Consider the following 14,655-nt stretch of genomic DNA (forward strand, 5'->3'; position numbering starts at 1 on the left):
TAGCCGAGGTAAGGCTGCTCTCGGCGGATACATGATCACTGAGGTCTCGCTGATCGCGTGGAGCTGACCGTCTCTGAGATCGGCGAAACACATTTATAAATAGGCGATGTCTCTATAAATCAACCACAGATTTGAGTTTTAAACAACTACATTCTCGCCTGAAATGCTTTAAACTTTACACTTCATGACACAATAACAGTAATATTTTGAAAATGATCAGAATAAATGGTGGTTGAACTCAACCAATCAGCATGCTTAGCGCCCAAGTCCTGCCCCAGAAAGTTCCAGGACTTTGAAAAAGTATTACCTCGCCAGCAGGGACTTTTTGAGGGGCATTTTTTTAACCAAGACTTTATTTAGTTCCTGGTTCCTGCGGTGGAAACACACCGAGTACCAGGCCAAAGTCCCTAGTTCCTGGGTAAAGTTCCTGCGGTGGAAACACCTGCAATTGGCACCTTCCACAAGGAGAGTAAGCCACAAACATTGCAAAAAAAGCTGGCTGTTCACAGAGTACTGTATCCAAGCATATTAACAGAAAGTTGAGTGGAAGGAAAAAGTGTGGAAGAAAAAGATAAACCGAGAGAACCGCAGCCTTATGAGGATTGTCAAGCAAAATCAATTCAAGAATTTGAGTGAACTTCACAAGGAATGGACTGTGGCAGGGATCAAGGCATCAAGACTGCTCATGCGCAGGCTGCTTTTATTGTTATGGGTGATTTTACTCACTGCAAATTAAAGACAGTGCTCCCCAAATTCCACTAGCATGTTTCCTACAACACCAGAGGAGACAAAACTTTGGATCATGTTTACACAAACATTAATGGAGCTTACATCACGACCCCCTCCCCCACCTTGGACAGTCTGATCATCTTTCTTTGCTTCTCACCCTTAAGTATTCACCCCTCATCAACCGTGTGAAGCTATCAGTGAGGACCATCAAAGTTTGGCCAACTGCAGCAGACTCTTTACTTCAGGACAGATTTCAATACACAGACTGTGTACTGAAATAACAGTCTTTGTATTGAAATCTGTCCTGAAGTATGTTTGCTTCTCAGGCTGCCTGTGGCTCTCATACGGACATTGACAGTGTTACAAAAGAAAAACATATCACAACATACCCTAATCAGAAGCCATGAATGAACAAAGAGGTGCGACTTCTGAAAGCCCACAACACTGCCACTGATTAGATGACGCTCAGATCTACAGCAAATCCAGGGCTAACCTGAAAAGGGGCATCAAAAATGCCAAGTACTGCTACAAGCTGATGGTAGAGGAACTCTATCCAACTCTGACCCCTGACACATGTGGCAGGGCATCCAGATCATCAGTGACTACAAGTTAAGCAACTCTGCTCCAACGGTCACGGACGTCTCCTTCCTTAACGAGCTAAATTACTTTTATGCTCGCTTCAACAGCAAGGAGACTGCCACCAAAATCACACCCTCAGCAGACCACCAACCCCTCAAACTCACCTCCAAAGATGTCCATACTGCACTGAGCTGGATCAACGCACACCAGGCTAGTGGCCCAGAAGGCATTTCTCGGACATGTGCTTAGGGCATGTGCAGAGCAGCTTGCAGGAGTCTTCACAGACATGTTCAACCTGTCCCTAACCCAAGCAACTGTGCCAACATGTATTAAGTCCACGTCCATTGTGCCAGTACCGAAACACTCCTTCCCGATGTGCCTGAATGACTATCGCCCCGTAACACTCACACCCATCATTATGAAGTGCTTTGAGCGACTAGCAAACCTCAAAGACTGCCTCCCACCCACACTGGACCCACACCAATTTGCCTACCGCAGAAATAGGAGCACAAAGGATGCAGTATGCACAGTGCTGCACTCTGCACTCACAGACTTGGACAATAACAACACATATGTACGGATGTTGTTTGATGACTTCAGTTCAGCATTTAACACCGTTATTCCCTCCAAGCTGACTACAAAACTTGGAGACCTGGACATTAAAACCTCCCTCTGCAACTGGATTATGGACTTTCTGACTAACAGGCCTCAGCATGTTAGGTCAGGCCACACCTGCTCCACCACCATCACAGTAAACATCGGCATACCACAGGGCTGTGTGCTGAGCCCATTCATCTACTCCCTCTACACCCACGACTACAAGCCTGTGCATGGATCCAACTCCAACTCCATTAAGTTTACAGATGACACCACGGTGATTGGACTCATCAGGAACAACGATGAGACTGCCTACAGGGAAGAAGTACAGTACAGCACATGGCCACGTGGTGCGCTGACAATAACCTGCTCCTTAACACCAGTAATACAAAGGAGGTTGTTGAACGTTTCTCCAGCTTCAAGTTGCTGGGAACCACCATCTCTAAGGACCTGTCCTGGACTACAAACACCTCCAGGCTGGTCAAGAAGGCTCACCAGTGGTTCTTCATCCTCAAGACACTGAAGAAGAACCAGCTGTCTTCAGCCATCCTGGTTAACTTTTACCGGTGTGCGATTGAGAGCATCCTGTCCAGTTGCATCACAGTCTGGTATGGGAACTGCTCAGCTGCTGACCGCAAGTCACTGCAGAGGGTGGTGTAAACTGCCCAACGCATCACAGGCACACCACTTCCTGCTATTGAGCACATGCTGTCTACGTCGAGTTTGCATAATTCTCAAGGACTCCTCTCACCCTGACCATAGACTGTTTCACCTCCTGCCTTCCGGGAGGCGCTTAAAGAGCCTCCGGACAAGGACCACAAGATTCAGGAACAAATTTTCCCCACAGCTGTCTCCTTCCTGAACTCTGCCCTTCTAACTTCTAAAGAACACACTTTATGTGTAACACTGTAATTTACACATTTTGCGTCAATGCTGAATAAAATTGTGTAGAAAAGAATAACCTGTTACACATATGTATGTGTAGTTTAGAGATTAAAACTACTTTGTTTACACACATTATTTAACACAATATGTGTAGACCTATGTGTTTAACACTTGCGTAGATTTTAAAGACGTCCGTTATTTAAATTAGCTAGTGTGATGTAAGGCTCTTTATTAACAAAAGCAATGTTTCCTGCACCTGTCTTTTTAATACTGCGGGCACATTTAGTGAAATGTTGTGTCCATAAATTTAGCTGAAGCACATTAGTCACGTAACTTTACGTTACAGTAAATCAATCAGCTTTCTGTTGGTTAGCGCGGCGAAAATGCATTGAAAACTGTTTTTAAATAGACAATCTTTTCCCACTTTCACTCAAACTTCCCAAGAGTGAAGAGAACTTTATGACTGAATGACAGAATTTAACACGCGGGATTTCGCCCAGCATGGTTAATTAATGTGACCGCACTTTTAGACTCTGTATTTTACTCTGTTTTTGTCAATAAATAAATGGTGCTAGCAATGCTATTGATTCATTCTGTCTAAAGTATTTAAAAGTTGCTGAAATGATTGGTAATATGTTATAAGTGCTGAGCCACAGGTGCAGAACAGGTAAGTTAATGTTAACTTACAATCTAAACGGTTAATGGGAATTTTGAAAGGAAATGTTGAGTTCATGGGTGGGACAAAAATATGGCCGGACTTTTACTTTCTGACCCCTGCACTTAACACCTCTGTCTGTAATATATCTGCTTGTTTTACACTTGTTGGCCACCAGGTGGTATTGTGAGCAGATTAAGTTTACAGAAATTAACCCTTTTGTGAACCACTTGGCTGAAAAGCTTAAAGCTTCATGGGGCTTCATCTTGCCATTACTACATAAGAGCATTTATTTAGTTTGAGAAGTGATATATTTCAGCTGATTCCAGTATTTTTACCTGTGCAAAAACAGACAGCTGCTTTATGTTGCAGATTGTTGTTTAATGGTGACTTTGCAACCCAGTACTTCTGTGATTATTTGAATGTTTTGAATCCACTGGGATAAAAGTTCATAGTTTAGATAAGCTAACAATCATGACCTTGTCTGATTACAGTAAAATTAACATTTGTTTTATTTGAGCTTTGCATAATCAACTCAGTAGAACTACAGCATTTAATACAATTACAGTGAGTGAATTTAAAGTCTATTAAGTGCATACAAAATTTAAGCTCCTCTACTCTGCAGACACACAGAGACATCAAGAACCAGCATATGACTCTCAACAGTGGTGACAATCAACAAAATGTTGCATGCTGGGTAACACCGTTGTAAAAGCTCATCATGCACAGTATGAAAACCTATCACCACTGTTGAGTATCGTGTGATAAGTGTTCATGTCTAAAAGCCTGAACTGACAGCTTTCTTTTTTGTCTTCAACGTTGAAGCATTGCGGTGGTGTTTGTTTGCTGGGGCCTTTTTTTTTTTTTTCTTCAGTTCAAGAATAGAGTCACGTCACCTTTATTTATATAGCGCTTTAAACAAAATACATTGCGTCAAAGCAACTGAACAACATTCATTAGGAAAACAGTGTGTCACTAATGCAAAATGATAGTTAAAGGCAGTTCATCATTGAAATGAAGAGTGTCAGTCAGCAATCCAAAGATAAAGACAAATTGCTTTGAGTTAGTAAAAGGGTAAAGAGTCAACTTAAAGCAAACATTGAACACCATTATGGTGTCATAGTGTTTTGTTTTATTTTTTCAGTTGAAGGCTGTGGCTAAATTCAGTTGTAGTTATTGTGTTTCTCTTTACTTCAGTGATGTCGATTGTTAACAGCAGATGTTCATTACTAATGTACAATCATAATTGAATTAGTAACTTAATTAAAGAACTCATTTACTTTAATCCTTTGAGGATTTGGGATATGACTTGAAGACTTGCTTGTGACTTGAAAGTCCCACCTCTGACATACACTATATGTTTGCTTTGAACTGGAATCGTGGCAGAAGGGTGCCGGTTCGATTCTTTGGTGCTAGCAGGAGTTGTAGGTGAGAGGGAGTAAATGAACACCTCAATACCCATGGCTGAAGTGCCCTTGAGCAAGGCACTGAACCCCTGGCGCTGGATCTATAGCTACCCATGGTTTGTTCACTTCTCACTGCTGTGTGTGTGCACTTGGGTGGGTTAAATGCAGAGCACCAATTCTGAGTACGGGTTACCATACTTGGCTAATGTTACAACTTTCACTTTTTTATTTTATTTTATTTATTTTGTTTTTGGTGCAAAAACTTTATTAACACTATAAATAAACCTCAAGAGACATATGAACATATTAAAATAATAATAAAAATCTTGTCATGACCCCTTTCCTAGAGTACAAATTCAAAAAAAACATTTTAGCCTGTGTTTTTGTTGCATTATCAGCAGATGTTTCGAACGCTTCAAAACAATCAGTCATTTTGTAAAGCAAACGCTTCGACTGAGTCAAAGGTTTGAGAAGCTTCATTTCCCCCATCACTGGTGACAGGTTGGTGATAATTTTAATTTCCACCTGCCATGAAAGCAGAAGTGAAAGCAAGTGGGATCCATAAATACACTAATATATCAGATACAAGTGACAGAAGAAGAAATAAGACATCTCTCAGATCTTGTGATGAATCTCAATCAATTTGTAGGCCTTTCATAACATCCAATACTCATAAAAATCCAACTGTATGTTTAATAATGTTTTAAGATGACTGACATCTAATAAAACATAACTTCATTTTAATCTGTTTTCAGTAATGAATGCAGCATGAAGCTAAAAAAAAAACCTTAAAATCATAAACAGTAACTATGTATACTGTCAGTGTTTGTTAATATAGCTTTTCCCATCAGTTGTGTGTGTTATATGCTTACAGTAGATGTTTATCTGCATGTTTGCAGTCTTTCACACATATTTTCACACTGAACGCCCTGTTCCTGGGTGGAGCTGTTTAGAGAAAGAGGAAGCAGAAACATGAGAGTGTGTGTTTTAATGATTATTTACATCCATACATTACATACAGTGTATTTCATCAGCTCTCGCTTTCTCTGGATAGTGATATGATCAGGATTAAAGATTCAAGAAGTCAATCAGGAATGACATCCGTCATCACCATCATCATCTTCATCACTCTCTGTCTGATCTCAGGTCAGTTCTTTACTGGTCATATAATATTTTATATTATTTAACCCAGGTTGATTATATAATAACCCAGAGCAAATGATCTTGTGTTCGTCAGGTCAGGTTCTGTGTTTTAAAGTGATCGGCTGCTCTGGAGGGAGTGTGATGTTCAACTGCATGTATAAGTCTGATGAGCAACATAACACAAAACCCCTGAACAAGAGAGAGTCTTCTGATCAGTTTAAAGGAAAGTATTTCTGCAGAGACAGAGACTGTAGGACAGGAATCAGTAGTGAGACTCAGCATCGCTGGGTTTATAATGAGAGATTCGCTCTGTATGACGATGAAAACAGAGGATTCTTCTCAGTGTTCATCAGGAAGCTCAGCAGAGAGGATGATGGGAAATACTCATGTGGAAACAATCAGGAATGGAGTCGTGATGTTGATTTAGTGGTGAACAGAAGTGCGTATGATACTTTATAACTTACTACAGTAATTATTTTTACAATAGCACTATTTAAAGGAGCACTACAGAAAACTGTTTTAATAAAAATGAACAAAACTTGGTGACTGTGCAAGTACACAAATCATGATTCACAAGAGTAGCTTACAATAAAGATTCATAATTTGGAAAAGGTCATCTTAACATCATTCATGTCATTCCTATCTTATGTATTAGATCTGGGGGCTGTTTCATAAAAGACGCTTAAAAAAGCAAGGGCTTAAAGTCCAAAAGTTAACAAATAAATCAGGACTAAAGCAGTTTAATCAACAACAATTTAAGTTCACGCAGTCTCTCTAAATTGATCCAGGTTAAGTGAGTCAAGATAATTGGATGTTCACGCTTATTCTTAAGCAGACCTTAATGTGGATCATGGATCAAATCAATCCAGCATGACTAGAATAGAATAAATATACATTTTGCTAAAACATTTGTTGTTGGACATTAAATGTAGAATTTTAATCCAACATACAAGTGCATTTTTTTATGATAGCTGTAAATGTAAGCTAATACTACCCTAATTACTATCTTAATTGAGTTAATGTGTATTCCTCTTATCAGTTAGAACAGTTAATGCAATGGGAATATCAATGCATTCCTATTGGCCTGACAGTTAGTCTGCTCCGGACCAGGTTAGTTTCCCAGCATATTTTGCCACAGTGACTGAGCTTGAGCTATATGGTAAATTTGCTTTATGAAACCAAATCAAGTGAAAATAAGTTAGATAGTAATAAGCCTGACTTATCTGGTAAACCTGTTTTATGAAGCAGCCCCCTGCTCTGATCACAGGGAACTGTAAATACACCTAAAAACAAGAATGTTAAAAATGAACTGCAAGAAACATGACACTGTATCTGTCACACAGAGATAGAGATAGAGAGGATAAAGTTTCCTGTAGTGCACCTTTAATAATAATAGTGATATTTTAATATTTCAGTGCATGTCTCAATGGTTTATTGAAATCATTTTCAGACTCTTCTTCTTGTGGGACGTCTGTTATCCGATCTGCATATAAAGGTCAAACAATCACTTTCAGCTGTGAATATGATCATGGGTTTGAAACACACACAAAAGTCTTGTACAGAGTGAATGGAGATCCTGTGTTTGTGCTGAAGATCTCTCAATCATCACAATCATCTGAAGAGAAGTTCATCCTGTCTGACAATCAGAGAAATCACTTTACTGTGACCATCAGAGACATTTCTGAAGATGATGATGGAGTTTATTTATGTGGAGTGGAGAGAGACGGAGGAGATAAACCACCTTCAGAAACATCAATTACTCACATAACCTTCATTAAAGAGATTGAGCTGAATGTCCAAAGTGAGTTTAGATTCATTTTTAATGTTAAAATCTTTATAAATTATCTAAATAAGAAATGTAAATCTCTCCTGACTGTTAATAATGTAATAAATCTTGTCTTGCAGGTCAGATAACTTCTGTCCAGGTTGAGGCCTACATCAGTAAATCAGTCTTCATCATGTGTGAATTTCCAGAAGAATTCAAAGAAAACAAGAAATTCATCCAAATACATTCATTACAGGAGATCTCTGATGAACAGAATCAGTGGATCCATCTTGATAAAGTTCACATGTATGATGATACCAGTTCAGGAGTTTTGAAGGTTTTTATCAGTGATTTAACTGAAGCTGATGAAAGAACGTACAGATGTGGAGTGAAAACTGCTGACGGTCATCTGTTCACTGAGATCACACTGAAGATCAATCAAGGTAAAGATTTTCTGTGTGAGTCTGTTTCTGGACAATTTCTATCAGTTAAAATAAGAAAATAAGGTTTAAAATTCAGTTTTTTAATTGTTTTTGTGTATAGGTGATCATTTCCGTGAATCAAGTGAATCAGCTGCTGTTATTGGTGAAAGTGTGAAACTCAGCTGTAATTCCCCTGAGAAACAGCAGTCCATCAAACACATCTGTAAAGAGAACGAGCAGAAGATCTGTCAGAGCATCAGTTCATCAGAGAAGCAGCGCTTTGAGTTTTCTGACAGTACAGCAGGAGTTTTTACAGCGAGCATCAGTAATGTGAGCCTGAGAGATGCTGGAGTTTACTGGTGTGGAGCAGAAACCAGACACAAGTGTCTGACTTCTGTTTCTCTCACCAATAAACATCAACTGACTTTAACCAGTATGTACAGACACCACAAACCATGCAGTTCAGTCATAGATGCATGTATTTCACAGTGTATAAATACATCTCTGTTCTCTTTGACTATCAGTGCCTCCAGTGATCGGACGTGAAGGAGATTCAGTCCAGATCAAATGCCCTTATGATGAAAAAAACAATGAAGAAGTGTGTCTGCGCAGTGGAAGGTGTTTGAGTAAAGAAGTAAAGTATCTGTGTAAAGGAAAGTGTTTGAGTAAAGATGCTCAAATTATCATTCGGTCAGATGAAGATCATGTTAAAAACCCAAAGATTTCAGTAAAGGACGACACTGACCTCAATCTCTTCACTGTGACGCTGACTGAGCTGAGAGCAGAGGATGCTGGGAAATACTGGTGTGCAGTAAAAGATGTGTTTAATCTTCCCATTGAGCTCATGATCATCAGGAAGGACGGTGAGGATGAATCTCAATGTTTCTGCTCATTCTGTTCTCAGACTCATCATATTTAATGTTGTTTTCTTCAGCGGTCGCTCATGAAGCGTCTGTCGGAGGATCAGTGTCCATCAGCTGTAAACACATCAGGAATCAAACACAGAGGTTTTTCTGCAGAGGAGATCAGCCCAATATCTGCTTCAGAGACGGAGTTCATGTTTCAGTAGATAACAGCAGATTCTCTCTGACTGAAGAAACCTTTACTGTGAAGATCAGCGATCTGAGAGCAGAGGATTCTGGGAAATACTGGTGTGCAGAGGAGAGCTCTGGGTCCTTCATATTCACTGAAGTTCAGCTACACGTGACCGGAGGTAAAACACTCTTTCATAAAAGGGATAGTTCACCAATAATTTTTTTCATGTTGATATTAACATGATTTTTATCAGAATTTTCAATTTTGTCATTTTTTTAAGGTTAAAGAAGAAAATGCCTCTAAACTTAATATGGTAGAACATTACAACACTTTTTCCTGGTTTTGACAGATTTTTATTTTATTTTATTTTCTAACAGTGTGATATTTTTGAGGGGGTGAACTATCCTAAAAACTGTTGACCACGGAAAACATCAAGCAACAAAATAACTGCCTGCTACTTTGTGTTTTCACACAGTCAATGCATTTTTATTACATTTATTATAATTATTGTTATTATTATTATTATTATTATTATTTTATGTTGTTTACATAGTTCCTCACACAGGGTCACACAGCTTCATAAGAGCTTACAGAACTAACTAATGTACTTTGCAACATTAAAGCCCCACTCACAGCAAGGATGATAACTATAAACATAATAAAGATTTAGTTCTAAAAATCATTCTCAGTATTAAAATATAACAGTCCACAGTCCACATCACAGCAATAACGATAAAGGCACAGAGAAACAATATCGTCAGAATCAATTTCAGATTTTTTTTTCCAGCTGATGAACAATAAAAACATTGACAGCCAATCAGAATCCATCCTGCTATAACGAGCTCAAGAATTTAAAGCGGCAGACACATGTGCACTTAAACAGAAGATATCATCCTCTGGTGTGGACACTAATATCGTTATCTTTATATTTACTGTTCTTGGTGTGAATGGGGAATAACACTCATTGAACTCAACTGATCTGAATAAGGGCACTATTGTCTTCTGTAGAACTGATTTACAGCTGAACTTGCATTTGTTTCATAATGGATTAATTTGATAGCATCAACACAGTTGTTTTCCTCTTTATTAGAGTGAAACTGCTTTGAGCAATCTGCAGGCCTGTTGTAAAAGACACTACAGAAATAAATGTGACTTGAATGAGTCTTGGGCATGAAACTGAAGTTTGACATCTAGTTACTGTCTGCTTTTAGAAGATTTTCTTCAATCACATGTTGAGTATAACCGGATTGGAGAGTGACTTTTATATTAGATAGAAATCTGTTCCTCTAATTTTATAATTATGATTGTGTATTTTCAGAAATGACGACCTCTGACACCAAAAGGGTAACACCCCAGCCTGGTGAGTCTGCTTCTCAGTTTGAACTAAAAGTGATCATTATGAGAAATGTGAGGGTCGGATGTTCAACATGTGTAGGAAATATTGTGTTTTTTATTTTTCATTCATTCATTCATTAAGAAATGACCTCATCTGACACTGAAAAGGAAACCGTCCAGGAAACAGAAAAGCCTGGTAAGATCCAGCAACTCTTTTTCTCTTCTGTTCTTGCACTTATTCAGACAGGTTTGACACTGCTGAAGTCACTATTTCTCTGTTTTACTACCAATGATATCAAATATACGTTCAGTAAGAATATACACAAGTTATTTCTTTAAATAATGATAGATAGGTGTTCACTCCTCACACAGTATCACACAGCTTAGGAAGACTTCAAATGAGTCACGTGGGATATTTGACACCACTTTTTTTTATTTTTGGTGCTTGGCAGTTTCTGTCTGCTTAAAAAAAATATCTTCAAACAATCACATTTTGTATTTCACAGGAAATCTGAGTCAACAATGACAACATTTGTTTCCTAATTAATTTGTTAACCATCTTTGCTTTATGACTGTGTATTTTTAGAGATGAAGACATTTTACACCAAAAGAGAAACATCCCAGGAAACAGTAAAGCCTGGTAAGTCTGCTTCTCAGTTTGACTTGGAAATGCTATTTAGATAAATTTGGATATGCAACATGTGCAACGTGAAATAAATTGTACAGGTGGGCCTGGGAAATTAACAGCTTGCCCATAATATATATACATACAGACACACAATGCAATTTTAACATTTAAGTTCTTCTTGAATTGTTTTAAATGTGATTTGAGTTGTCAGTTGTTTCATTAGAACTATATAATGACAATAATATTAGTCTAATTAGTTTCCTCGATTAAGTTGCGCAGCAGTATGTTAAGTTCTTCACGCTAATAGTTTTGTCTGTCTGTATTCCAACTAGCAGCTCCCTTGAATGTTTATAATAAAAACCGCCATCTATACTAACAGAAATTACTATGAAATTAGCAACATCTACAATTCACAACCCAGACAACCATGACTTGTTTGGAACAGACCTCAATTATTCAGAGTAAGGTATCATGGGTAATTTTGGGTAATTTGGCCTGCCGTGGCATTGATTATTTGCATTGAAATATTTGTGAGCAAGGAATTTTCTGGAATCTACAACCAGCAAAATAATAGCATATCTGCAAATTCTCTCTCTCTCTTTTTCTGGCAGTTGCTTCAGTGCATCTGCGAGTGAGTGGGGGTGGTTGTTTCTATTTTCACTGTGTTTTTGCAGTGTTGAGCAATATGGCCAATCATCACGTTTATTTTGAACACAATCAGTTCTGCATGCTCGCAAATCCTCTCTTTATATAAAAAAAAAAAACAGTCTCATTTATTATAACAGAGCTTTGTGAGATTGCCGTGAACTGAAGAAAGTGACAGCTTTTTAGGCCATGTCCACACTAATATGTTTTAATTTGAAAACGTATATTTTTCTCTCCGTTTTGGCCTTCCGTCGACACTGAGATGGCGTTTTAAGTCAACGAAAACCTAGCTTTTGGAAAACGCTCACCAAAGCCGATAAATTAGAAAAAGCCGTCTTCGCTTCGTAGGGTTGACTGTGAAAACAGAGGCTTTTGAATACGATGACGCATTTTTAGTCATGTGATGCACTCATATGACCAATTCAGCCAAGATGTTGAACAACATTATACAGCAGTTGTTTTGGATGCGCTCCGTTTTGACAGCCTTGTTAGAAATTAATGTCAGTTTGTACATACTGCAGATTGCGTTTCTTCAAAGAAGCCAGAATGTTTACTCGCAGTTGATGTTTAGCAGCAGAACTCGCCAGCAAGTAAATAAATGCCTAGCGGAAATTACGCAGGTCGAAGCTATACTTATGCGCAGTAGGGGGATGTATGCATCTTTTATACGTTTAAGTGTGGATGAGCAACTTCTGGAAAACGTTTGAAAATGATCAAAAACTCAGTTTTCAAATATATCCGGATTAGTGTAGCCTTAGTGATTATAAAGGGAGCACTTTTTGTGTGCTCTCTAGGCTATAGTCTATATAATCCACTCATCATTTTATAAAGGGTTTATTTTTAGTGGTGCAACCACATTTTTAGAGTACCAACTGGTACAAGGTACAAACTGTGCAGTTTCGCAAAGCGACATCTACATCTAGAATGCATCTCACAATCTTCCTGTTGGACCAGTCCATCATAAATTCTTTCTTTCTGTTCTCTCTCTCTCTCTCTTATTTTTTTTAATTGAGCCAATGATGTGAATTATACACTTTCTGTGATTGTGTTTTTAGAAATGACCCCGTCTGACAGCGAAAGAGGAAAAGACAAGCAAAAAGCAACGTCTGGTAAGATTCCAAATAATTTTGAAAAAGTTTCTCAGTTTTGAGCTGAAAGTGATCTAACTATTCAAACATTTGCATCCGATGTATGTATGTTTCTGAATATTTGTTGATAAATGTCATGGTCTCGCCTTGTTTCTCATTCACAATAGCTGCAGTTTCTGTGGGATTGCTTCTGCTGGCTCTGGTTATAGTGTTAATCTTATTCAAACTGAAACACAACAAACATGGTGAGACACACACACACACACACACACACACTGCTGCACATTTAGTAAATCTGACCTTTTCTCCCTCTGCTGGTCAGAAATACAGTCATAGATAAAGGGTTACTCCACCCCGAAATGAACATTTTGTCATTAATCATACTCACATGTTGTTTTTAAACCCGTAAAAGCTTAGTTTGTCTTCGGAATACAATTTAAGATATTTTGGATGAAAACTGGGAGGCTTGAGACTGTCTTATAGACTGCCAAATAAATAACAGTATAAAGGTCCAGGAAAGTATGAAAAGCATCGTCAAAATAGTTCATCTGACATCATTGGATTCAACCGAAACATTATGAAGCGACAAGAATAATTTTTGTAAGCGACGAAAACAAAAATAATGACTTTATTCAATAATTTATCTCCTCTGCATCTCTCCACATCGCCTTAGCACCATTTTATAGAATATCCTCTGAACACAAACTGTGTAAACTCTTCTGTGTCGGCCATGAGACAAGGATATGTTTTCTAAGTGTATTTACGCTTTGATTTGAATGAAAACAGTGCATCCGTACAGCGCCGTATGTCTTTCATACATTTCTGGACCTTGACAGTATAATTTATTTGCCAGTCACAAGCCCACCAGTTTTCAATAAAAATATCTTAAAGTGTGTTCCGAAGTCGAACAATGCTTTTACAGGTTTGGAACAACATGGGGGTAAGTGATTAATGACAAAATTGTAATTGTAATTAATGGGGTGGAGTATCCCTTTAAAATCACTCTTATTTTCTGACATCTGAGATGTTTCTCTTCTTCACACAGACATTATTTCATCAAGAGACAGAAGACAGACAGGGGATCATGAAACGGTGAGTTTCAGAACTATAATCTACATCTCAACATGAGAAATGTCTAACCTGATACTGTGTGCTTCATGTTTTGGAAATTTCACTTCTTACAGACTCAAGAAGACGCCAAGCGCCATTCAGATCCTGAATCAAATCCTCTCTATTCAACTGTCCAGTTACCCACAATCCCCTCTGACTCACAGAATCCACTTTACTCCACAATTCAGTCACCCACAATCCCCTCTGATGGGCTCCTGTACGCTGCTGTCAGTTTTCAAAATCATGAAGAGTCTCTCAGTGAAGCTACAGTCAGATTCAGTAAAGAGGAGACTCACTGTGATTACGCATCTGTCAATCACAACATCTCACCAAATTAATATTACCACTGGAGATTTGTTTTTATACACAGATAGATGAACTACTGGTTTCGTCTGGTCAAAGGAGAACTGGCCCCCCAACTGAGCCTGGTTTCTCCCAAGGTTTTTTTCTCCATTCTGTCACCGATGGAGTTTCGGTTCCTTGCCGCTGTCGCCTCTGGCTTGCTTAGTTGGGGTCACTTCATCTACAGCGATATCATTGACTTGATTGCAAATAAATGCACAGACACTATTTAAACTGAACAGAAATGACATCACTGAATTCAATGATGAACTGCCTTTAACTATCATTTTG

General features: G+C 38.4%; 1 protein-coding gene and 1 long non-coding RNA gene across 2 annotated transcripts; both read left to right on the forward strand.

Moving 5' to 3' along the window:
- The first annotated feature begins 5,837 nt into the window (after positions 1-5,837).
- On the forward strand, positions 5,838-11,235 carry LOC113099762 (polymeric immunoglobulin receptor-like). Its single transcript, XM_026264707.1, has 9 exons — positions 5,838-5,997; positions 6,089-6,433; positions 7,445-7,795; positions 7,900-8,202; positions 8,303-8,614; positions 8,706-9,044; positions 10,535-10,576; positions 10,694-10,747; positions 11,138-11,235. Exons 1-9 carry the CDS (start codon positions 5,910-5,912, stop codon positions 11,233-11,235), a joined length of 1,932 nt encoding a protein of 643 aa, XP_026120492.1. The 5' UTR covers positions 5,838-5,909.
- A 1,651-nt stretch (positions 11,236-12,886) lies between these two features.
- Positions 12,887-14,346, forward strand: LOC113099752 (uncharacterized). The gene is made up of 3 exons (XR_003289517.1): positions 12,887-13,157; positions 13,958-14,004; positions 14,097-14,346. It is a non-coding gene; the product is annotated as an uncharacterized LOC113099752 (long non-coding RNA).
- The last annotated feature ends 309 nt before the right edge of the window (positions 14,347-14,655 follow it).

Source organism: Carassius auratus, unplaced genomic scaffold, assembly GCF_003368295.1.
Source record: "Carassius auratus strain Wakin unplaced genomic scaffold, ASM336829v1 scaf_tig00217029, whole genome shotgun sequence".
NCBI lineage: Eukaryota > Metazoa > Chordata > Actinopteri > Cypriniformes > Cyprinidae > Carassius > Carassius auratus.

Bases quoted from the DNA above. Each gene is read 5' to 3' on its own strand.
- LOC113099762 (XM_026264707.1), top strand. From the start codon at position 5,910: ATGATCAGGATTAAAGATTCAAGAAGTCAATCAGGAATGACATCCGTC. The intron at 5,998-6,088 runs GTCAGTTCTTTA...TGTGTTCGTCAG, and splicing joins CACTCTCTGTCTGATCTCAG to GTCAGGTTCTGTGTTTTAAA. The intron at 10,577-10,693 runs GTGAGTCTGCTT...TCATTCATTAAG, and splicing joins AAGGGTAACACCCCAGCCTG to AAATGACCTCATCTGACACT.